Raw genomic sequence first — 26,228 nt, 5'->3', positions numbered from 1 at the left:
CTTCTATTGCAGAAACTTTAGATTCAAACCTAGGGGACAAAGATCTTAGAACTTTTTCAACCACAACAGCCTCTTTTATTTCTTCACCCAAATTTTTCATACAATTAACAATCTCATCTACACGAAGAAAATAGTTAGCCACACTTTCATCATTATACATCTTGAGATTTTCATACTGAATCCTGAGGGTTTGAAGTTTTGCTCGTTTTACCTGATCATCTCCTTCATAGCTTAGGACAATCTTGTCCCATATTTCTTTTGCTGATTTTAACTGCATAACTTTCACGAATTCTGATTGAGATAGACATCCCAATAGAGTATTGACCGCCTTTGCATTTGTTTCATATTTCTTCTTCTCAGCCGGATCTGTAGGAGTTGTTGCTGGAAAAGTATATCCTGTATCTATGATATCCCAGACTTCTGTACCCAACGATTGAAGATAGGCAGTAACTCTTACCTTCCAATATACGAAGTTTGTCCCATCAAAAACCGGTGGCTTGATTGATGCTTCCCTCTCGTAGTTGCTCATGATGAAGGATCTTCCTTCAAGCGATCAAGCTTCTTCAGAAGGACCTGCTCTGATACCAATTGTTGGAAATAATACTGAGAGGGGGGGTGAATCAGTATTATCAAGTCAAATATTTCCTTTTCCAATTCCAGATGATATACGCTACTTCTCTTAATAAAAACCGTGTATATACGCAACTATAGATAAAGAAACCCGCGTATACAAAGCAGACTTATAATTTGATTTATCTTTCAGATGTCAGTTATTAATCTGTGATTCAGAAGCAAATAACCAGTAACCAGAAACAGTAAAGCAGAGCAGAAAGACAATCGCACACAAGAACACAAGATATAAGGTGGAAACCCAATGTGGGTGAAAACCACCTGCTGCAATTCATCTCTATCTTTTCTTTAATTAGAAACTTCTTTTTACAAATGTACTGGTGCAGTCCTTTTACCAGTACGCAGGCTGCAACCTGCAGAGAGCTACAAATCTCTCTCGTTTTCCAGCTTCTCCTGGAAGGGAGCTACAACCCCCTTAGCTCTTGCACTAGCCAAGATACTAGTACGTAGGTGCTGGCCTACAGAAGGCTACAACCTTCTCCACGTTTCATAAATTTTCAGACTGGATCCACAAATAACATCAATCAACCATCAAGAATTTCTGCATCAACCAATCACCTTTTCACCAAAACTAAATCAACATAAACACCTCTCTGACAACTGTACCCAGATCACAGTAACAGTGCCACACACCAAAACTGAACCCAGAACACTGCAGCAATAAACAGAAGCAGCAAAAACACAACTCAAAATGTATACGCTACTTTAATGGCCTGAAACCTGCGTGCATACGCTTCTGCATATGGAACAACCTGCGTATATGTTGTTTTCCTTCATTGAACCTGCGTATATACGCGCCTTAGCTGAACTGAACCTGCGTACAGATCTACAAACATAATTCACTCTTTCAAGTATTCAGGCACTGATTAACCCAGATTATCAGATTTATAGATCACGCATGTGCCAGATATAACAGATCAAAATCATGTAAAGATATTATCATTCAAGCCAAGAGATTATGACCCATCAATAGAACTTATCCTTCTTTTCGCTAAGGTTCCTCTTTCATTTAGATCCAGATCTGCTCCACAATGCTAATCACCAATATTTCAGATCTCGTATGTTATCAAATATTCAATAATAATTTAGATGATACCTTGTTACATGATCTCCTTCCTCTTTTATAGTTTTAGGCCTTCCACAATACCACGGTCCAAAACCATAATAAACCAATACCAAGGGCCCAAAACCTGGGGTCAACACTTCTGACGAGATACCTTGGTCCAAAACCATAGGTTCAAATTCCAAGGACTAACAACCATGGACCAAAAATAAGTTTCCCACCATGTACGTGCTTTTCTGTGCATAAAAGTGCGTGTATACGCATACGCGACTTCTGAACGTATAACCCGCGTGTATACGCGTCTTCGGCAAGGTGAACCTGCATATACAAGATTTCCTTCATTCTGAGCGCCTGAACTGAGGTCTGACACCAAAGTGAGTTGCCATCAAGGACAACACCTGTACCATAGGGCCACTCTTGTGCCAAAATGCCAACAGGGGGATTATGTCAACAAGGATTTCCAACTCCATATTATGGAATGCTTTATTCCTCCATTAACAACTTTTGAGTGAGTGAAGATTCATTGTTTCCTTCATATTCTTTACACATAAGTTGTTGGTGTATAATTTGCAACTCTTCCAAGAATACATACAACTTACCATAAAGATGGTTCAACCATCACTTCATACGTGTTCTCTTTTTCTAGGTAGTTTTATTTTACCATACAAGGCTTCCATACTTTTCTTCCTTTTCTTTTCTCTCCAAGACTTCTAAAAATATTCTCTTCCTTTGCTTTGAACAGACAGGTATTTGGGCTTCCTTAGTCTCTTCAAGACTCTTGAGTTCATTAAATTGATTTTTATATTTATAAAATGTAGGCAACTGACTTAGGAGTGTAAGAATATTTTCCTTCTCATCCTTAATATAGCTAGCAGACCTCAACAACTCCAAAAACTTCTTTTCACATTCGTCCATAACCATATTTCCCAGCTTGAGTTCAAAAAATTCCCACATATTCTTGCCAAAGTAATGCTTAGAAATGTACTTCTATTGGAAGTACTCTTTGAACTATTTCTATGAAATTCTCCTCCTGTCGACATGCTTACCTTGTGTCAATTGTCCCACCAAATAGTAGCTTTCTCCTGTAGGTTATATATAGAAATTCTGGCTTTATATTGGATAAATAGTTATGAAATTGAAAGTACTTCCTTATTCTCAACAATGAAGCTTCAACATCCTCTCCTATCTTCTTTTCACCATCAAATATGGGTGACTTGATCTTCCTAAGTTCTTGCAACTTATTTTTCACATATTATTTCCTTTGATGTTTGTATAGAGACAATAATAAGCTGCTTTGTGACTCTCTGAATGCACACGACTCCCTTGCTAAATGTGTTGGTGTGTAATGATGTCTCCAAGTTTTGGTAGCACTTCTTGATTGTTTTGGATCTTCCATAGTTTTATCTTCTTGAATAGACTCTACCTCCTTCCTCATACCTTGAGGGTTACCCATTATTCATTTTCTTTTGCAAATGATTTAAGATTTGCATTAGTTGAGTGTTCAACTGATTTTGTTTCTCTTGAGTCATCAAAATCATCTTATTATCAGCTTTATCAACTCTAATGGACCAACCCTGTCTCTGTGCCCAATGGATTTGGTGTCCTCATTTCCTACTGATATTCAAGTCTCTATCTTCTTCTTCGTGACTATAGATATCTTCGCCATCGTCCATATTATCTCTTCAATGTTGACCTGAACATATCCATGTTGGAGCACTAACTCTTCAAGAAATATGCATACAAGAAAATTGTTAGTTATGCCTCAATTCTATGTATGTAACATTTTTTTAAGATTCAAGAAAACATAAGCATTTGATCAAATTTTCCTATTAAGTCTACACATCTCTTCTCTTAATTTCTTAATAATTTTGAAGCACTTCCCCATGATCTAAGCCATCAAAATTATTCCCCTTTAAATTATCCTTCCAATGACTGCATTGATACACAATTTGAGCTTGTAAGTTGGAAGGTATGGCTTTATATAGTTCTTTCTCCTCATGGAAATTTTGTTAAACACTTAGCATATAAACTACATTTCCCAAAATTTTCATAGAGCTAACATTGAATTCAAGCATTTTCTTCATTTACGCCTCTAGAGGCTATTGAAATACTCTAATAGTCTTCTAATCTGGTAATTGCAACACTCAATTCAAGATTTGCAATCTTCCAACACTATTTCCGTAATTATTCTCATGGAGAATTTCATCAAACACTTATCACACAAGCTGCAATTTCTTCATATATAGCTGACTTCCAGCCCATAGACCCTAGTGCTATAACCAATACTCTAATATCATTTTGTAATGAACCCAACCATCCAATTAAGATGACATCAACATTTTTAAATGGAATTGATAGGTAAAAAAACTCAACAATAGAATATACAATTCTCACAATAAATTAATTCAGTACCCAAGAGTATAATTAGCCATATCAACATATAAAACATATTTTTTGCTCATACATTGAATAATAACAATTGATTGATGAAAATTATAATAGTATACATAACCAACACTTCCCAAAAAAGGTTAATACCTTTCTTCATGATTCTATCCTTTTCTTAGGTACCTATGAGGCCATTTACAACAAACTAACATGGTTATAAATTAAATTACTTAATATATGCAGAATTATGCCCTCTCCATTACAATATATGACTGTACTAGCCTCGAACCTACATACCAATATATGCCAAACAACTAGGAATTCCCTTCCGAGCCTGTTGACCATGTGCATGTCAACAATCCAAGAAGCAAAGTATATAGCAGTGGAACAATTTTTTTATGTCAATATTATCATTGTAATCCCAAATTCTGCAAGTTTATTGTAAAAATAATTCTAGTATGAATATTAATCCATGTAGCAACACCTAGGTAAGCTTATGATTCTTCTCAAAGGGTTTCACTCTAGGGAGTTTTTTAACCTTACCAAATTATCTATGTTTATAAACACGGATAATTGGCAAAGTTTTTCTCCCAGATATACCCCAAATCTAGGGTGGAGCTCATTGACGAGGTCTTAGGTGAGTCCTAGTGTTAATCGAGTCTATGTATTTTTCATACTAGATCATGTATCTTGTTGCAAAATTTGGTGACGTCTTAAGAGTTTGTGTCTATATGTATTTTCTTCTTCTAAGGGTTGAATTTGTAATATTTTGATGTAAACATGTGTTTAGAAATATTTTTGGTGAATGGTTCCTCATAATTAGAACACCATTACCAAAATATTTTTAGATACACTTAGAGGGTGGAAAAATAATTAATCCCCTCTTGAGTCTTTTTAATTTTAATTTCTGGCAAAAAATAAAATCAAAATTAGCCAGAAATTATCCAAAAAATAAAGTTAATGGAAAATTAATTACCCTGAAAGTGGAAAATTCATCAAAAAATATTTGAGGCTATTTTCAAAGGAAAATAATTCAAGTAAAAAATTAAATGCCTCATTTCCAAGGCAGAAAGACCCAATCCAGAAATTCATTGGACCCAGAAGATTATTTTCTCTAGCAAATCGAATTTTTGGGCCAAGCAAATAATTATTTTGCACAAGTAATGAAAATTCTATTTTTTTGGAGGTCCTCCATGGTCTAAAAGTCAAAGTTTGACCCCTCCAGCACAATGGACAAGGAAGGTCAAATTGTTTTTGAGATTTGTACCAACTAATCAAGGGATTGAATTTTTTCTTTCAGGATCAAGCCATGGATCGATGCAACTAGCCATTATTTCCACTTGGAGGGGTTATTCCCTCTCATTTTTTCTATATAAGGAAGCTCTCAAGCTCCTCATTGTAACATGAACAATGTTGAAAATATTTTGTATTGAGCTAAGCTCTGCTGGAATTTTTGCATTAATAAAAAGTCTTTGGGGTTTCAATTCAAGGTGTCTCTCGCTTAATGATTCATGGTATGTGTTGAATGGGTTTAATGCTCTAATTTTATGCTATTATTGAAGATTATTGTTTCATAGCCAGTGGTTGGACTATCTATTAGCACAAGTATCTTGATTTAGGTTTTGGGCTAGAGTAAACACCTAGAAGCTGGTAAATTTAGCAGGTATATCTAGATCTCTGGTCTATATGTGTGAATCAAACCCCTATGAAGCTGATAATCTATCTTTCGAGTGTGTAGAGATATTTTCAGGGGATTCATCCCTTGGGGAAAGCCCAAGTTCATGGATTTTGAGGTGGCCACAACTTGTTTGGACTCTGAGCTTATTTAACGATCTATTGTGCAAAACTTGGGTTTGTACACCAAATTCAAAATTATTTTTCAAAATCTATTTGAGCTAAAAGGATTTATTTGCTAATTAGAGCTAGAATTTCATTATAGATTATTGTAAATAATTTGTAAAATATTTTGTAAATTATTTCTAACCTTTGTATATTATTTGTAAAGAATAATTTTGGGTTTCATTTTAGTAATTTATAAATCTTGTGTCTTGGGCTCTATTTATTTATCTTGCAGGTGCTAAAGGATCAAATTTTCAAAGAGAAACTCAAGTGTGAAGATCCTAGCCCTCACCTAACCTAGGTGACTAGGGTTTGAGAAGGTTTTCAGCCTTGGAAGAAGTCGTCCAGCCTGAATGAAGAAGTTGTCCAGCCAAGAAGGGTTGATTTGGGGTCTAGAGCCCTAAAGCTACAAGACCCAAGTGTTATTTTTGCAACGCCTAGCCTAGAAGAGGAAGTTGCTAGCCCTAAAGGGATTTTCTGTTGTTGCAACTAGGGTTTTCTTGAGTATTTGCCGTCTAAATTAATTTTGCAGGTGGTTCCTTGGTGCTCGAGGTCATTTTTGGGCCTAATACTCACACATCTTTCTTGGATGTGGTGGTTGCAGGGGCTTTGAGGCCAATAAGCGTTGGCTGCAGTCCTAAAGGGCCATTTTACCCTAGCTGCAGCCTCAATTAGGATCATAAGCCCTAGCTGTAGCCTTTGGAGACTTTAAAAATTGGTTTTCAAGTGATTTCAAGGGCTAACGATTTATTATGCAGGCTTAAAGTGATTTTGGGCAAGGGTTTATAGTGTTTTCTCATTGTATTTTTGTCAATTTGTGGGTTAATCTTGGTTTTGCAGGCTTATTAGCCATTAAGGAAGGGTTTCAAGGGCCAAAAGTTCATTTGCTTCATAATTCTAGCCCTTGGAGGCCTAGCTGCTAGCATAAGGAGGGCTAAAATCCCTAGCCGTGAGGCCTAAAGCCTCTTTCCTACTAGGTCGCAAGCCTCGTTGGGCTTCCTAGGCCTAGCCGCAACCCTTGGAGGGCTAGATCCATCATATACATTTATTCTAAGGCTAATCCATTGGTGTTGCAAATGTTTTGAAGGGTTACAAGGCCAAGACATCAAAACTCTAAGCCCTAGTCTTGTTAACTAGTCCTTGACAAGCCTGATCCATTATTTGCATATGTATTTGGGCTAATAATTTATGGTTGCATTGGTCCAAAGGGTCTTCTCTTTGTGTTTCAAGCTAACATTTTGTGAGTGCAGGCATTGGAGGAGTGATTTCTCTCTTATCTCCAAATTTGGCATAGGCCACTAGGCCTAAGGGTTTGTTCCTCGTATCCTCATCCTTCTCTTTTCACTATCAAAATTTGCATCAAATATGAAGTGTTAACAATAGTGGCATAAGAGACGACGCATAATCATTAAGAAAAGGTCCTAAAACTAATCTAAGAAACCTTAAGATCCTAAAGTAATTCACTAATAAACTTAATAGCAAATTTGTCACTGTTTTGTCTCATTTGCAATTGAAATATTGGACTGATATCATTGTTAAAGAGGTCTGATCAGATTTGAAATAAGTACCTAAGATTCAATTCTAATAAGCCTTATGGCCCTAAAAGTCATTTCATAATTGCTTAAGGTCTTTTCATTTGGAATAGTGAATGCATTCAAGTGAATTGTGGGATTGATATTGCATAAATTTGTGGGCTGATCTATAACAGGGATATAGTGTAAAAGAAGCTTTTGGATATCCTAAGTTGTATTGGTGACTTAGCAATTTCCCTCCATTGCATCTCATATCATTGCAAAACATTGTAATGACGTTAGAGTATATCTCTATTTTTGCATTTTGCATATTGCATAGTATATCTTAGCTACTCTCTTTTGCATACCAAACATTTTCATCCTTGCATTTCCATCTTTGCATTCTTGGCATATCATTTTGGTAATTGCATTAGTTTTGTTGATGTAATCACTGTTAGCAATCTCTTATTGTGCTTGTTAATAATGTGTTTGAGATCATCTATTATGCTTCATTGGATTATGATCTAAATGATAAAGTCTTCTTGTGCCTAATTGTTAAATCACATTATCATAAGAAGAATTAAATAAGATCTTATTGACACATTGATAAGCTCTAATAATTTCTTGAAGAAATTGGAATTGCTAATTGTGTTTCATTGGTATTATTTATCTTGCTTCATTGAGATAATCTCTTACTTGTTCTCTAAGTGCTTTATTTACTTGCTCTTGTCATCTTGTGTTGAATATCATTGTGAGCATTTTAATTTCAAGTTATTTAATCTTATTGAAGCACTTAACACATCTATATAATCTCATTGAAGCAATCACTGACATCTTGCATCTTCATTCTAAGTTAGAAGTGCATCTCTAAAAATTCACTTCCAAGCATAAGCTTGGTTGTAAGAAGATAAGACCTCCTTCTTCAAACAATTTGAAGATTCTAGATTGTCATTCACAGTTAACATAGGCGACCTTGTAGTTCCTTGGCGAGCAATCCCTTGTAGGAACAGAGGCACTTAGGTAGTTAGAACCTCACGGGAGGTATCATTAATGAGGCCGTATCCTCCTTCCTTTGGGCTTCTCTCTACAACTTTTGAGACTAGTTCCAAAAGCATTGAGAAGAAGGATTCACTTAGATAGGGCATCTAACTAAAATTTACCAAGAGCTTGCATCTCACATAGATTTAGGTCTTGCATTTCATTTAGGATAGAATTTGCATATTGTAGCATCTGTTCATCCGATAGATTGGAATTTAATTCACATTGTGCAAGTCATTAATTTTTGAAGACACTAGTCTCTAAATGTAGGAATTTACAGGGTAAGTTCCTCAGACAGAACACCAAAAGGACACCGCTCACAACCAGATCGCAGATCAATACACCAGTATTTTGACGTGGTTAAAACCCTCAAAGAGGGAAACAGTCCACGGCCTGAGCCAACGCGGCCACTTCAGGCAATTTATTAATAAAAGAATGAAAATTTACATATGTTTCTCTCATGCACGGATTACACTACAAATGACCCTCCATGCGCTTTAAATAGAATTCATGGACCAATCGGGTGTCAAGCCACGGATCAAGTGTCGGTAATACCGAGGAGAGAATGAACCGTCGGATCACTACATATCGTGACCGTCGGATTGTAAGTTACAAAATGTACAACGGTAAAGAAACACACTTTACCTAACTCTATACCTAACTCTACACTAGACCAAGTTGTACTTAACTATTTCCTATGTGTCGGAATATCCTAACATCCCCCCTTAAGAACAACTTGGGATAGGATTGAAGGATTTACAAATATGACACAATAGGAGAAGGAAGGAGGCACTAGAGCCTATCCCCCCTTAGTGACAACTTCCTGAACTCTAACCGTAAATCGAAGTTTAGTGAACTTCGCCTTTGTGAGAGCCTTTGTGAAGATGTCTGCAACTTGATCATCTGTTGAACAATATTGCACTTCAAGAACATGGTCGTGAATGAGCTTTCTGATGAAGTGCATGTGCAGTTCAATGTGTTTGGTGCGCTGATGTTGGACTGGATCTTTGCATAGCTGAATGGCACTTTGATTATCACACCAAAGTGTAGTCGGATGCTGCTGCTGAAAGCCAAACTCTGACAGGATCTGACGAAGCCACAAGGCTTCCTTACTAGCTTCTACGGCACCACGATACTCTGCTTCTGCTGATGAAAGAGAAATGGCACCTTGTTTCTTGCAAGCCCATGTAATAGGTCCTGAACCAAGAGTGAACACATAACTGGCAGTAGACTTCCGATCATCAGGGTCACCAGCCCAATCGGAATCAGTGAAACCAACCAATAGAGGAGATGCTTCGGCACTGTAATGAATCCCAAACTGAACTGTACCTCGAACATAACGAAGTATTCTTTTAGCTGCTTTCCAATGACTTTCATGGGGGTTTTGCATGAACCGAGCAACAAGGCCAACAGCAAAGGAAAGGTCAGGACAAGTATGGGTTAGATACAAAAGTTTTCCTACAAGTTGACGGTATAAGGTAGCATCAACTTCAGGAGAAGTACAAGTGACTGAAAGTTTGACTCCAGACTGAAAGGGAGAAGGGGCTGGCTTACAGTCTTCCATGTGAAAATGACGTAGAATATCACAAGCATACTTGGACTAGGAAAGGGAAATACCCTCCTTGGATTGCAAGACTTGAAGACCGAGAAAATAGTGTAAGTGTCCTAAGTCTGTCATTTCAAATTTCCTTTTGAGGCTAGACTTCACATGGTTTATAAGGTTGGGATCACTACCAGTAAGGATAAGATCATCAACATAAAGAACAAGGATGATAAGAGAGTTGCCCACTTTCTTGGTGTAGACAGCATTGTCAGAATGACACCTAGAAAAGCCAGATTCTAAAAGAAAGCTATCCATTTTGGCATACCAAGCCCGAGGAGCTTGCTTGAGACCATAAAGGGATTTCTTAAGTCGACAAACAAGGCTGGAGTCTGTTTGTATGAAGCCAATGGGTTGTTCCATATAGATTTCTTCATGCAAGTCCCCATGCAAGAAGGCAGATTTAACATCCATCTGATGGACTTCCCATTTGAAAGAGGCAGCAAGGGAAAGAACAAGGCGGATAGAGTTCATTTTGGCAACAGGGGAGAAGGTTTTAGTGTAGTCAATGCCTTCAAACTGTGAAAATCCCTTAGCAACAAGACGAGCTTTATGTTTATCAACTTTCCCATCTGGTCCATACTTGGTTCTGTAAACCCATTTGCATCTAACAAGTTTTCGTCCCTTTGGTAAAGGAACAAGATCCCATGTATCATTTGCCAATAATGAATGATATTCTTCATTCATAGCTGCTTCCCAATCTGGATGGCCTGAAGCTTCTGCAAAAGTGTCAGGATCATAATTTACTGGAGCTTGAGCCAGTAAAGAAGAGGCTCTCTCGAACTGAGAACGTGTGCGTCGCTGATCTGTAGGATCACCGGCAAGATCACCTGCTGCATCTCGAGTAGCACGAACCCATTTTGGAAGCTCAGGAGCTGAAGGAGGATCCTGAGATGGTGGGGGAGGATTGTCATCCTCACTTTCATCATCTGAAGAGGAAATGTTTTCAAAGGTAGAAGAGATAGGGAGAGGTGGCACATCCGCCGGACTAGGCTCGCAGGCCGATATATTTTCATCAAATTTTACATCTCTTCTAATGATAACATTTTTGGACTTAAATGGAATAAGTCTATAGCCTTTGACATCTTCAGAATATCCAACAAAAGTACATTTTTCACTCTTAGGTTCTAAAGCTTTATGCTTTTCATCTGGAATATGGGCCCACGCTTCACTTCCAAAAACACGAAAGTGACTTACATCTGGTTTGATTGAGCTCCATGCTTCTTCTGGAGTGATATTCTTTAAAGCCTTAGTAGGAGTGCGATTTATTATGTAATTTGCACAGTTAATTGCTTCTGCCCAAAAACTAAGACCAAGTCTTTAGATTGTAGCATACAATTAGCCATTTCCTTTAAGGTGCGATTCTTCCTTTCAGCTACACCATTTTGTTGTGGAGTATATGGAACAGTATGTTGCATTTGAATTCCATTCTCAGTGCAATAGTTGATGAATGTGTTTTTAACATATTCTCCGCCATTATCAGATCTTAACTTAAGAATTTGATGTCCAGATTGTTTTTCAACAAAGGCCTTGAAGGCCAAAAAAGTGTTAAATACTTCACTCTTGAGTTTTAAGAAGTATACCCAAGTGCGTCTGGAGAAATCATCAATGAAAGTTAAGAAATACTTGCAACCAGAGAATGACACAACTGGAAGTGGACCACATAAATCACTATGCACAAGCTGTAAAGGGGCTGAGGCGTGCCAAGAGGCACGTTTTTCAAAACGTCCCGATGATGTTTTCCGAGTACACATCCGGAACAAACACCATCTCTGCAAGATACCATAGGAAGACCTGTCACCATATTTTCTTTACATAGATGCTGAAGGGAGCGATAGTTTAAGTGACCAAATCGCTCATGCCAAAGTTTGCTCACTTCATCGTTATGAGCAACAAATACTGAGGGAAGATTTGATGACCCAAAGTTGTGAAACTTATACAACCTTGTAGAATCATCAGCAATGCCAGTAGCCAAAATCTGTTTAGGATCTCTTAAGTCCTTGATTACAACATCATGAGGTGAAAATTCAACGATTTTACCTTCACCTGAATGAGTTATCTGATATACAGATAGAAGGTTGCAGGATAAGGTTGGAACACATAATACATCATTAAACTGACCATTGTCTAGATGAACAGTTCCAGTCCCTACAACATTAAGAGATCTATCATCACCAACATATATATTTTTGGTGTTACAATCATTTAAAGAAGAAAACATGGCTTTGTTTTTGGCCATGTGATAAGAAGCTCCAGAATCAATGAGCCACTCATGAGAATGAGAAGAAGAAGATACATTTAATGCATAGCCAGACCGAGATGCTTGACAACCACATGCAGAAAGTGCCATTCCTGAAGATGAAGTTGAAGTTGAAGATTGCCCCAAATGGATGTTATGCTTCTTCATTGCTGCTTCCAAGGCTTCCATCTTCTTAAAGCATTTTGATTCTAAGTGCCCATCTCGATTACAAAAATTGCAATGTCTATCAGTCTTCTTCCCTTTGTTTTTATTTGTCTTATCACTTTGTTGAAATGATTTTTCATTTTGGGGCTGAAATTGCTTAGGACCCTTATTTGGTTTAGGACCATTCTTTTTAGGATATGACTTTTTAAGATTCTTTGAATTTGGTTGCTGCTGGGCGGCTAACGCTTTCTTGGAAGAGTTTCCAAGATTAAGAAGACCAAGGTGTAAGAGTTTTTCTTGTTCTCTTATTAAAGAATCACAAAAAGAGTCAAAGGAAGGGGGCTTGTAGTCTGTTCCTTGAGAAATGAAGGCTTCTCTTGTAGAATGGAAGGTGGAAACAAACACAGAGTAGGCTGGTCCCAACTTTGTAAGAATGGAATATATAAGGTTACTATCTTCTTTCTTAACTTTAACACCTTCCAAAAGATATCTAAGGGTCTTGAACTTGGACAAGAAATCTTCAATGCAAGAAAAATTATTAGGGTCCAATGTAAGCAACTCATTTTCAAGTTGATGGGCTCTAATTTCATTTTTAATCCCAAAAATTTTATTGATTTGTTTCATTGCTTCATCAGGAGAATCAATTTCTGCAATATGGAATCTAAGATCTGGAGAAATAGACATCCCTATCAATCCACGTGCTTGATCTTGCCTATTTTCCCATTTAGCAGCCTTATCTTCATCCTTCGGTTTCTTTTCTTGGCCTGAGGCTATTTTGAAGAGACCTTTACTTCTAAGTAAATCCTCAATGTAAGCCAACCATTGGAAGTAGTTGGTGCTGTCAAGGGTAACTTGGTATGGACTTTCCATTTCAATGGAAACTGAAGCTAAAGATGCTGAAAATAAGTGTTCCAATGGATAGATCTCGAAAAATTACGATGGTTTAAAAAAAACGGCTTCCGGATGAAGAAGTTATGGCTTTTTGAAAAAAAAGTTGTTGAAGTTGCCGACGAAGTGCGGGAATGTGTGGAAATGAAAAAGTCCGCCCCCACAAAATGGAGACTTGAACCCAAGACCTCTACTCTCTTAAAATAGCTTTGAACCAATTGATCTATACAAAAAATTTGAGAGAGAGAGAGGGGGGGGGTGCTTTGGGTTGCATGCTTGCCTTGAGAAAGCTCTTTTTCCCTACAAAACATAAAACACAAAACGCAACACGGACATGCAAAGAAAACGAACCTTATGGCTCGAAGTTAGCTTTAGCCGAAAAACTAAATATTTCCAAAAATGAACCTTGCGGCTCAAAGTTAGCTTTGGCCGGAAACTAAATATTTTTCTCAATGTTTCTGATTTTCCGAGATCAACCTAAGGCGCAGGGAAAAGAGCATACGCATGAGAAAAATCCTTCCTTTCTGTTTCTGATTTGCCCAGATCGCACAGAGTCGCAGGGCAAAGAGCATACGCAGAAATGAAAGGTATAGATCCGGTAATAAAAAGGCTAAATAAACCGAAACCGAAATAAACAGAGAGAAAATAACAGTAAACTGCAAATAAACACTGTATACCTCCAGATCTTAAAAATGACGCAGCTAGGGCTACCGGAAACCTTTTCGCGTGAAATGAAAGGGGTTCCTCACTGGAACAGATGCTCCGAACACAACAGAGCAGTCCTCTCGGCCCGAAAGCAGTCAGAAATAGCAGATCTAGGAAACGACAGTCGGATGCAGTTCTACCGGCTTCAGATTTGGATCACCAACGGACGCGGCCGTCAAATAGCTCTGATACCATGTAGGAATTTACAGGGTAAGTTCCTCAGACAGAACACCAAAAGGACACCGCTCACAACCAGATCGCAGATCAATACACCAGTATTTTGACGTGGTTAAAACCCTCAAAGAGGGAAACAGTGCACGGCCTGAGCCAACGCGGCCACTTCAGGGAATTTATTAATAAAAGAATGAAAATTTACATATGTTTCTCTCATGCACGGATTACACTACAAATGACCCTCCATGCGCTTTAAATAGAATTCATGGACCAATCGGGTGTCAAGCCACGGATCAAGTGTCGGTAATACCGAGGAGAGAATGAACCGTCGGATCACTACATATCGTGACCGTCGGATTGTAAGTTACAAAATGTACAACGGTAAAGAAACACACTTTACCTAACTCTATACCTAACTCTACACTAGACCAAGTTGTACTTAACTATTTCCTATGTGTCGGAATATCCTAACACTAAAGCATAATCTTAAGAAATCTAACCAAATCGTGCTTAATAATCATACTTGCCTCTTAATTTCAAACAAGTTTCTAGGCCATTCAGTTTTGTCTCCTTGACTTGTTGGTCCCCAACAAGTTGTTCATCATCTCATCCATAGGGACTATAAAAATTTCATCTAACAAAACTGGAAATTATTCTCCTAATTTTTAATTTATTTAACAATTTATTTGCAGTTTTCTACGGAAAATATCCAATAATTCACACTGTGATTTTCACAAATAAACTGCCAAAAAATAATAGCACTGGAAACTAAGAATATATAGCACACACACATATAAAAATAACACCGTTATTTTTTGACAAAAGTCCCCGGAGAAACCCAACTTCGGAAAAAAGGTGCAGCAGTTGAGGGTTTTATTATTATGCGGTAGTGAGAAATTTTGAGTACAATAATTTGGATGCCAAAATATGGCAATCCTGCAGAGAAAAATACTGGAAAAAGTACTAGAGGGAAATTACCCTCACTCCGAGAAATTCTTACACTGAATTGCTTTTGAAAAGAAAACCATCCAAATGGCCTATGCAGGCTTTGTGTCAGCCTGATGCTTCCTGCTGCAACTGCTTCTCAAACTAACTGCTAATCTAGTCATCCTGCCTGTTGCTGGCTAGGAAAATGTCTCTTCGACACTCTGGGACTCCTTGGCCTCTAAAACTAAAAACGTCTGCCCTCTTTAGCAAATCAAACTGCTTTCTTGAGGCGTTGTGCTGCCTTTGCGCAACCTACTGGAGAAATCTCAGCCTCTTTGCAAATGTACTCGTTGGATTAGGAAAACTTCCTCCAGCCTCACTGTTCCTACGCCTCACAATCTTTGCTTCCTCACTGAAGCTCAAACTCTTCAACAATTGACTGCTGTTACTCTGGAAAATCGAATTCTCCAAGTGACTTTGGCGCGTTCTCCATCACCACATCGATCCCTTCTTATATCTGCCTATTGGGACTCGAACGACCAAGACTAAATCTTAATCAATGGCTTTGATCATTTCTAGATCGATTCGTGCGAATTTCTAGAGAATTCTCACTTGACTTAATTAATTTTGATTAATTAACCAATTTTCCTAAGTTTAGACTTAGGAAACATTATATAAATTGGTTAATAATTTGATTAAGTCATCTCTAGGTGGAATTTCCATAAACGATTTTTGGGTTTTGGAGATCTCATGTATTCTAGCATCTCCACCAAATTTTGTGCCTAGAACACATCCAATGCTATAGGAACTAATATGGACTACCCCCCTTAGCTTGCATTTAGGAGACAACTTAAACAGAGAGGGCCGGGATTAGAGTGGCAGTCCCCGCCCTGAGCGTTGTCGCAATCTTGTGTACAATTTGAGCGACAACATAGCCAAATATAACTTCCAACCTTTAATCTTCAAGAAGATAAGTGCGTAATTTAATTCTTTTATATAGTAGAAACAACAACACTAAAATTTAGCACACAATAATAAAGTATATAATAATTATCTTTCTACAAAATTTTCCAATAGCTAGCTACAAAAAAGGATGTTTCCCCCAACCATAGGCTCCTTGCTAAGCCAATTCTCTCTACAACAAAGTTCATGACTCACCCCCAAGATGAGGATGTTTCCCCCGACCATAGGCTCCTTGCTACGTCATTCTCTCTAAAAACAAAGGTCACGACTCACCCCCAAGATGATGCTATGAATTCACAAAGGGCACAATCTTCCTATGGTAGGATCCAATTTCTCTTTTCATAGCCTAATTCACAGGTTCATTACTTCTACAATAATTCAAAATCCACAAACCTCTTCTCCTTCAGCTTGAACAACCAAAGAATGAGATCCCCTTTTCCACTCAGCGGTCACTTAGACTATCCTAGTTCCCTCCAAGGCTCCAACACATATTAGCCAATAGTTTTATTGTTATTATTCTAGGGAATTATCAGTTATAACTAATTCCCTGAAATGAGAACCATTATCATTCCACATAGCTACAATTCTTATTTGATTCATGGTTTTAGTTTTCCCAATTTGAATTCATTACTCACACAACAGTTCACTCTAGAACAATTTCTCCAATTCCTCAAATGAAGGATATTTCAATAGGGTGAATTCTCAATTTTTGATCAATTTGTTGCTTTGATAATTGAATGACAATCCAACATATGAACTGGTCTCTTGAACCTTCAACTCAGACAATAATAATTTGCTTCATGGACAAGATAAGGATTTTAGTTTCTTGGCAGGAAGTGGCAATGTATTTCCTTCATGCACTAATTACCCCAAGGCTTAATTAAACCCTAATTATCTAAGAATCAATGGACATAATTAAGTTTTACAAGACTTTTGGTTAAATCCCCTAATTAAGGTCCTTTTCCTTGGCCTACTTCCTCAATTATTGAGTGATAGTCCTCCTTTTTGACCTACTTCCCCAATTCTAGCGTGATAGTCCTCCTTTTGTCCTTTTTTGTAGCTGGCGATGTACTTTTTTTATTAACATTCAATGTTCAGTGAGAAATTATATTTGTTGGTTTATAAGCCATTCATCATGTACATACACAATGCCAAACCAGTGTTGAATTTACATGACCTTGGGTCTAGGTTAGAGTCTTAAAATCATTGACGCTACCAAATCAAGAATCTCAACCATAAACTACTTTGCACAACGTAAATATAAAGCAGTAAATCACATATGCACAATATACAAAGTTTTAAACAAAATTGTACAATATGTACAATCCCAATCTTCGTTATATTAAACAAACTGAGTAATACAAAAGTCTATGGTATACAAGATACAATGACAAACTTCATTACGCAACTTCTATGTCGTGTCTTGTCTTGTCGATCCTTCACTCCTGTACTGCTTACTAGTAGTGCCTTAGTCCATCAAGGCATCTAGACATTGAGACTCCAAGAGCGCTGCCTCCTATCACTGCTACTACAATGAACACGGGCTCATCAATTGTTCTCTGGGTAGGCCTAATTCCGAGCTCCAATCTGCCAGAATAGCAACAACTTTCGTCCATCAAAGTGCTGCACTTTGACACCAAAACTTCACCCAATCTCGCACCAACAAAGTCCTTCCTGTCTAATACTGTAGGGCTACTTTGGGTAGCCAACACGCTGCCCTCCAACCAGATCTATGACACCCAATAATTCACTGCTGAATCTGCTCCTAGGAAGACAACTTCCCTGGAATGTCCCCCAATTGGCTCCAACAGACTGCTCTATAATCTGATCCAAATCTGACCAAAAACAAGGATCCAACACTCATCAAAACTATTGTTCAAATCTATGTCACTATTGTTATGACTGTGACTGGTTAGGGCATCTTTGACTGCTATAATAGCCCCTAAACAGTCACCAAAACAACCTTTCTTGACTTCGGCCCACCTTTGGAGAAGTGCCCATCCACTTTGCTGATATTTTGGGCATAGCCAACCCCCAAATAACTCAACCCTACCCTCCAAAGATGAGGTAGGGCCTACGTCCCACCTACATCAAACTCCGCTGCCTCTCCAAGGATTCAACACTCAAGAAACCACCTCTACGCAAGCTAAAACAACCCTCCCTTGACTCGGTCCTCTAGGGAGCTACCTCAGCCTCCCTTACAACAAACTCAACCCTCCAAAAGACCCCTGAAACAGACCTCAATTGCCCTCGCTCTCCAGTCTCTTTTGTTGTGGCCAAATCAAAAGTAATCCTCCTCTCCAACGAGTTTTTTTCAAGTGTGAATGTTGCACATTGGATGTTCAAAATAACTCCATATCACCTTCTATATATACCATAAAGAAGGGCTCCCAAAACGTCATGTTTGAAGCAACACATCCAATGGATTCTTCAAGTCAGCCTACTTGACACACAATAATTCATACTTCATTTCTTGATGATGAACCTCAGTTGTAGGTTCGAAACGTCGATTTAAAAATCAACTTGAATGGGATGGATCCGGAAGATCAATTACAATAATTATTTCAACTTCAAAATTTCATATCTCTCTAAAAACAACTCGGATTTAGTCAATTTTCGATGCGTCAGAATCGTCTTTCCGAGCACTATCATCCTCATCCATCACATGCTATGAATCCATCATGGTTTTTCCCTAAAACACGATGGTGCCAAAATCCCATTCTTGGGTTCTAAGCCCATAAGTTGCCCTTGTGGCACTTTGTCCTCCAAACCCTGAACCCTAGGGCTTGGAGTACCTCCCAAGATACAAAAATAAACACTCCCTCTTAGCAAGGGAGGTACTTCCAAGACTTGGAAGATCAAATTGAGCCTTTCCTTCCATGGACTATAGTTGGACAGCCTATCCAATCTGTCCTCATATCAGATACCTGCCTGCAGCTTCGACATTGTAGTGAACCCTTCACTCACAATGTGACCAACTCCCTCTCACACTGTACTTTGCTATGCACAACTCTGATTTACTCACTTTCAAAGTAGCTTAGACACCCTCTGATACCATATTAAATTTCCACGACCTTGGGTCTAGGTTAGAGTCTTAAAATCACTGATGCTACCAAACCAAGAATCTCAACCATAAACTACTTTGCACAGTAGAAATATAAAGTAGTAAATCACATATGCACAATATACACAATTTTAAACAAAATTGTACAATATGTACAATCCCAATCTTTGTTATATTAAACAAACTGAGTAATACAATAGTATATGGTATACAAGATACAATGACAAACTTCATTGCGCAACTTCTATGTCGTATCTTGTCCTGCCGATCAATCGCTCCTATACTGCTCACTAGTAGTGCCTTAGTCCATCAAGGCATCTACACATCGAGACTCCAAGAGGGCTGCCTCCTATCACTATTGCAAGTCACATCTGCTACAATGAACACAGGCTCATCAACTGCTCTCTGGGTAGGCCTAATTCTTGAGCTCCAATCTTCCAGGCTAGCAGCAACTTTCATCCATCAAAGTGCTACACTTTGGCACCAAAACTTCACCCAATCTTGCACCAACACAGCCCTTCTTGTCTGCTGCTCTAGGGATACTTTGGGTAGCCAACACGCTTCCCTCCAACCAGATCTATGACACCCAATAATTCACTGCTGAATCTGCTCCTAGGAAGACACCTTACCTCCCCAGAATGTCTTCCAATTGGCTCCAACAGGCTGCTCTATAATCTGATCCAAATCTGACCCAAAAACAAGGATCCAACACTCATCAAAACTGCTGTTCAAATCTGCGTCACTACTGTTATTACTGTGATCGGTTAGGGCATCTTTGACTGCTGTAATAGCCCCTAAACGGTCACAAAAACAACCTCTCTTGACTTCGGCCCATCTTTGGAGAAGTTCCCATCCACTTTTCTGCTATTCTGGGTATAGTCAGCCCCCAAATAACTCAACGCTGCCCTCCAAAGATGAGGTAGGGCCTATGTCCCACCTACAACAAACTCTGCTGCTTCTCCAAGGCTTCAGCACTCAAGAAACCACCTCTACGCAGGCTAAAACAGCCCTCCCTTGACTTGGTCCTCTAGGGAGCTACCTCGGCCTCCCTTACAGCAAACTTGGCCCTCTAAAAGACCCCTGAAACAGACCTCAATTTCCCTCGCTGTCCAGTCTCCTTTGCTGCGGCCAAATCAGAAGTAATCCTCCTCTCCAACGAGTTTTTCTCAAGTGTGAATGTTGCACATTGGATGCTCAAAATAACTCCATAACACCTTCTATATATACCATAAAGAAGGGGTCCCAAAACGTCATGTTTGAAGCCACACGTCCATTGGATGCTTCAAGTCGGCCTACTTGACACCCAATAATAATTATGTCAACTTCAAAAAATCATCTCTCTAATGACAACTAGGAATCGTCTTTCTGAGCACTATCCTCATCCATCACATGCTGTGAATCCATCATGGTTTTTCCCCAAAACACGATGGGTGCCAAAACACCATACTTGAGTTCCAAGTCCACAAGCTGCCCTTGTGGTGCTTTGTCCTCGAAACCTTCAACCCTAGGGCTTGGAGTACCTCCCAAGCTACACAAATCAACAACCAGGAATCAAAATTGATGTATTACAAGCCATCATGAATATTTTATAGGTGTTTAAGAACAGTTTCCATAGTGTAAAAAATTGTCAAAGTTGTTTTGAGTTCCCAGGTTGATCATTACTCGGCACTGTTGGTGACCTGACTTAGCTTGGTCCTAAGTTCAACTCTCTACTAGGCAAGGCAAACTTGTCAACAACAAGTCAAAAACGTCAAGCACTAACGGTCAGACGGACTCTCAAGTCCCAGTCCTAGGCAGGGAGAAAAACACCCCTGCTTCAAATATAAACGTCAAAAAGGAAAAATAAAATCTCTTTTTGAAATATTTCTGCTTCGAGATTTCTTGAATTTTTATATTCTGTTCAAACTCTTTTATTCGGACCTTGTCAATTCATTGTTCAGGCCCAAATTCTCCACATTAATAGCGTTTACAATACTTTATGGTAAAAATATTTAGGATTTATTTTGTAGTGATAGAGATCAAAATTTGGATAGAATTCGTCATACATAAGGAGATCCATGGATCACTGTGACAAGACAATCATGTCTATATCAGATTAATGGAATAGCACGTATTCAAGACAAATTGTAATGCATTGAAAATAAAGCGTTCAAGGGATTATATTTGATATATAAATAAGATTGGAAAGCTTTCCATCTTTTTCAGCCTTAACTAGAAATGTAATTCCATCCAATAGTATTAAGCTTACCAAGGGCCCACCAATCAACAGCGCTACTATGACCTGTGCCAGTAATGATTTCCTGCAATGGTACGATGACTGAATGGGTCAGGCCGAACCAAATCTGCATAGTGTAATAAATCTATCCACAATACATTGAAAAACAAGCGGTAAACAAATTTCCTCAAGCATTTGAAGGCCAATCACAACCTGGGAGAGGAGAAATAAAAGTTATTTCTATTTCCTAAAATGAAAGAAATATTGTAAGCTTTTATAAGTGGAAACAAATTATTAGCACATTTATAGACTAAACTTAATTACCTGTACTACGCAAGTTCATTGAAGAATGCATGATAAAGTTGTAGATAAGTATGTTTGTATACATATATTTTTCAAACCTGCAATGAAACAATCTGGAGGAACGCAATGTGTTGGAGAGAGAGATTCTAAAGAGAGAAAATTTAGAATAATCATTTGAATCAATGCTGTGAGATTCAGAATTAGGCAAACACTCGACCAGCTTGGGATTTAACAAAACTAGGAAACTGGGTGAAACTTTGTAAATAGGAAAAAAAAAGAAGAAGGAAAATACAGAAAATTAAATGTGAAAAAGAATTAATAACATTTCAATCCACAAAATTAATAAAAATAAGAATGATATTTCTATTGGCTTGGAGTATGTCTTAAAATTTCTTATGCTTGGCTAAGAGCCTGTCTTCTTCAGACTTAAAGGCCCAAGACCTAAATGTATTGTGGTGAAAACTTCCCCTTTTATGGACCACCAACAGATAATTCTAACTGGCATGATTTTCCATGAATAACAGTGATGAATCAACCTGCATTCATTGATAACAGCTAATAATGACTGTCCCCATTGATGATTTGATAACTGAATTATGATAGATAATGACATTTCCATCCATTAAATCTATAAAACAACAATTTATCTATTAATTACTTAATTAAATCGGATGATATAAAATTTGACACTTAAATTTGTCTCAAAAACTGAAATATAAATAAAAATTTCAAATAGTTTACAATCCATCAAATAATACAGAGATCAACATCCCTAAACGGGCCTGCTTGGTTACCAACGGTTATCTTCGTTCCAAATTTTAGCATCACTGCATTTCGAGCAAAGGTTATGAAGAATGAATCATTACAATTTTTTTTTTGAATAGATGGAATAATGAAAATCGTAAAGTCTTTGAAATTTTGGAATTTGAATTTTGGATGGGATGTGAAATTGTATATTTTTCATATAGGGTGATGAGGTTGGAAGTATCTCAAATATACTAATGATAATATAAATTTTGGATGGGATGTGAAATTGTATATTTTTCATATAGGGTGATGAGGTTGGAACCATCTCAAATATACTAATGATAATTTAAAATATATAAAATGGGAAAAAGAGAAATATGAAAGAAAATGAAAACTTAAACGAAAATGAAAACTTGTAGGAATTTATAGGGTAAGTTCCTCAGACAGAACACCAAAGGACACCGCTCACAAACAAATCACAGATCAATACACCAGTATTTTTGACGTGGTTAAAACCCTCAAAGAGGGAAACAGTCCACGGCCTGAGCCAACGTGGCCACTTCAGGCAATTTATTAATAAAAGAATGAAAATTTACATAAGCTTCTCTCATGGACGGTTACCCTACAAATGACCCTCCATGCTCTTTAAATAGAGATCATGGACCAATCGGGTGTTAAGCCACGGATCAAGTGTCGGTAATACCGAGGAGGAGACAATGAACTGTCAGATCACTACATATCGTGACCTCGGATTGTAAGTTACAAAATGTACATAGTAAAGAAACACACTTTACCTAACTCTATACTAGACCAAGTTATACTTAACTATTTCCTATGTGTCGAAATATCCTAACATTCCCCCTTAAGAACAACTTGGGATAGGATTGAAGGATTTACAAATATGACACAATAGGAGAAGGAAGGAGGCACTAGAGCCTATCCCTTCTTAGTGACAACTTCCTGAACTCCAACCATAAATCGAAGTTTAGTGAACTTCGCCTCTGTGAGAGCCTTTGTAAAGATGTCTACAACTTGATCATCTGTTGAACAATATTCACTTCAAGAACATGGTTGTGAATGAGATTTCTGATGAAGTGCATGTGCAGTTCAATGTGTTTGCTGCGCTGATGTTGGACTGGATCTTTGCATAGTTGAATGGCACTTTGATTATCACACCAAAGTGTAGTTGGATGTTGCTGCTGAAAGCCAAACTCTGACAGGATCTGACGAAGCCACAAGGCTTCCTTACTAGCTTCTACGGCACCACGATACTCTGCTTCTGCTGAAGAAAGAGAAATGGCACCTTGTTTCTTGCAAGCCCATGTAATAGGTCCTGAACCAAGAGTGAACACATAACCTGCAGTAGACTTCCGATCATCAGGGTCACCAGTCCAATCGGAATCAGTGAAACCAACCAATAGAGGAGATGCTTTGGCACTGTAATGAATCCCAAACTGAACTGTACCTCGAACATAACAAAGTATTCTTTTAGCTGCTTTCCAATGACTTTCATGTGGGTTTTGCATAAACCGAGCAACAAGGCCAACGGCAAAGGAAAGGTCAGGACGAGTATGGGTTAGATACAAAAGTTTTCCTACAAGTTGACGGTATAAGGTAGCATCAACTTCAGGGGAAGTGCAAGTGACTGAAAGTTTGACTCCAGACTGAAAGGGAGAAGGGGCTGGCTTACAGTCTTCCATGTGAAAATGGCGTAGAAGATCACAGGCATACTTGGATTGGGAAAGGGAAATACCTTCCTTGGATTGCAAGACTTGAAGACCAAGAAAATAATGCAAGTGTCCTAATTCTGTCATTTCAAACTTCTTTTTAAGGCTAGACTTCACATGGTTTATAAGGTTGGGATCACTACCAGTGAGGATAAGATCATCAACATAAAGAACAAGAATGATAAGAGACTTGCCCACTTTCTTGGTGTAGACAGTATTGTCAGAATGACACCTAGAAAAGCCAGATTCTAAAAGAAAGTTATCCATTTTGGCATACCAAGCCCGAGGAGCTTGCTTGAGACCATAAAGGGATTTCTTAAGCCGACATACAAGGCTGGAGTCTGTTTGTATAAAGCCAATAGGTTGTTCCATATAGATTTCTTCATGCAAGTCCCCATGCAAGAAAGCAGATTTAACATCCATCTGATGGACTTCCCATTTGAAAGAGGCAGCAAGGGAAAGAATAAGGCGGACAGAGTTCATTTTGGCAACAGGGGAGAAGGTTTCGGTATAGTCAATGCCTTCAACTTGTGAAAAACCCTTAGTAACAAGACGAGCTTTATGTTTATCAACGTTCCCATCTGGTCCATACTTGGTTCTGTAAACCCATTTGCATCTAACAAGTTTTCGTCCCTTTGGTAGAGGAACAAGATCCCACGTATCATTTGCCAATAATGAACGATATTCTTCATTCATAGCTGCGTCCCAATCTGGATGGCCTGAAGCTTCTGCAAAGGTGTCAGGATCATAATTCGTTGAAGCTTGAGCCAGTAAAGAAGAGGCTCTATCGAACTGAGAACGTGTATGTCGCTGATCTGTAGGATCGCCGGCAAGATCACCTGCTGCATCCCGAGTAGCATGGACCCATTTGGGAAGCTGAGGAGCTGAAGGAGGATCCTGAGAAGGTGGGGGAGGATTGTCATCCTCGCTTTCATCATCTGAAGAAGAAATATTTTCAAAAGTAGAAGAGATAGGGAGAGGTGGCACATCCACCGAACTGGGCTCGTAGGCCGATATATTTTCAGCAAACTTTACATCTCTTCTAATGATAACATTTTTGGACTTAAGTGGAATAAGTCTATATCCTTTGACATCTTCAGAATATCCAACACAAATACATTTTTCACTCTTAGGTTCTAAAGCTTTATGTTTCTCATCTGGAATATGGGCACATGCTTCACTTCCAAAAACACAAAAGTGACTTACATCTAGTTTAATTGAGCTCCATGCTTCTTCTGGAGTGATATTCTTTAAAACCTTAGTAGGAGTGCGATTTATTATGTAATTTGCACAGTTAATTGCTTCTGCCCAAAAATTAAGACCAAGTCCTTTAGATTGAAGCATACAATTAGCCATTTCCTTTAAGGTGCGATTCTTCCTTTCAGCTACACCATTTTGTTGTGGAGTATATGGAACAGTATGTTGCATTTGAATTCCATTCTCAGTGCAAAAGTTGATGAATTTGTTGTTAACATATTCTCCGCCATTATTAGATCTTAGCTTAAAAATTTGATGTCCAGATTGTTTTTCAACAAAGGCCTTAAAGGCCAAGAACATGTTAAATACTTCACTCTTGAGTTTTAAGAAGTATACCCAAGTGCGTCTGGAGAAATCATCAATGAAAGTTAAGAAATACTTGTAGCCAGAGAATGAAACAACTGGAAGTGGACCACATAAATCACTATGCACAAGCTGTAAAGGGGCTGAGGCGTGCCAAGAGGCACGTTTTTCAAAACTATCCCGATGATGTTTTCCGAGTACACATCCGGAACAAACACCATCTCTGCAAGATACCATTGGAAGACCTGTCACCATATTTTCTTTACATAGATTCTGAAGGGAGCGATAGTTTAAGTGACCAAATCGCTCATGCCAAAGTTTTCTCACTTCATCGTTATGAGCAACAAATACCGAGGGAACTGATATTGGGACTGAATATGAATCTAATGAGTTCCATGATTTTTGTAAGGAGGCTAGCATCAAGAGGGAGACTACTACACCATATATTCCTGAACAGAATGGGGTGGGAGAAAGGAAGAATC

At 38.3% G+C, this 26,228-nt stretch overlaps 1 protein-coding gene across 5 annotated transcripts in view; it reads right to left on the bottom strand.

Moving 5' to 3' along the window:
- Positions 1-26,228, bottom strand: part of LOC149155677 (phototropin-2-like) — a 536,047-nt gene that overhangs the window by 65,776 nt on the left and 444,043 nt on the right. For all 5 annotated transcript variants that reach the window (XM_089445887.1, XM_089445890.1, XM_089445885.1 and 2 more), the window contains one exon: positions 21,443-21,494. In XM_089445887.1, the coding sequence (XP_089302013.1) occupies positions 21,443-21,494 (52 nt within the window). The remainder of the gene's footprint in view (positions 1-21,442; positions 21,495-26,228) is intronic.

This window comes from Pinus tabuliformis, chromosome 9, assembly GCF_031772625.1.
Source record: "Pinus tabuliformis cultivar Carrire ecotype Pingquan chromosome 9, CPIR1, whole genome shotgun sequence".
Classification (NCBI taxonomy): Eukaryota; Viridiplantae; Streptophyta; class Pinopsida; order Pinales; family Pinaceae; genus Pinus; species Pinus tabuliformis.
This window is presented reverse-complemented; position numbering and strand designations above follow the sequence as displayed.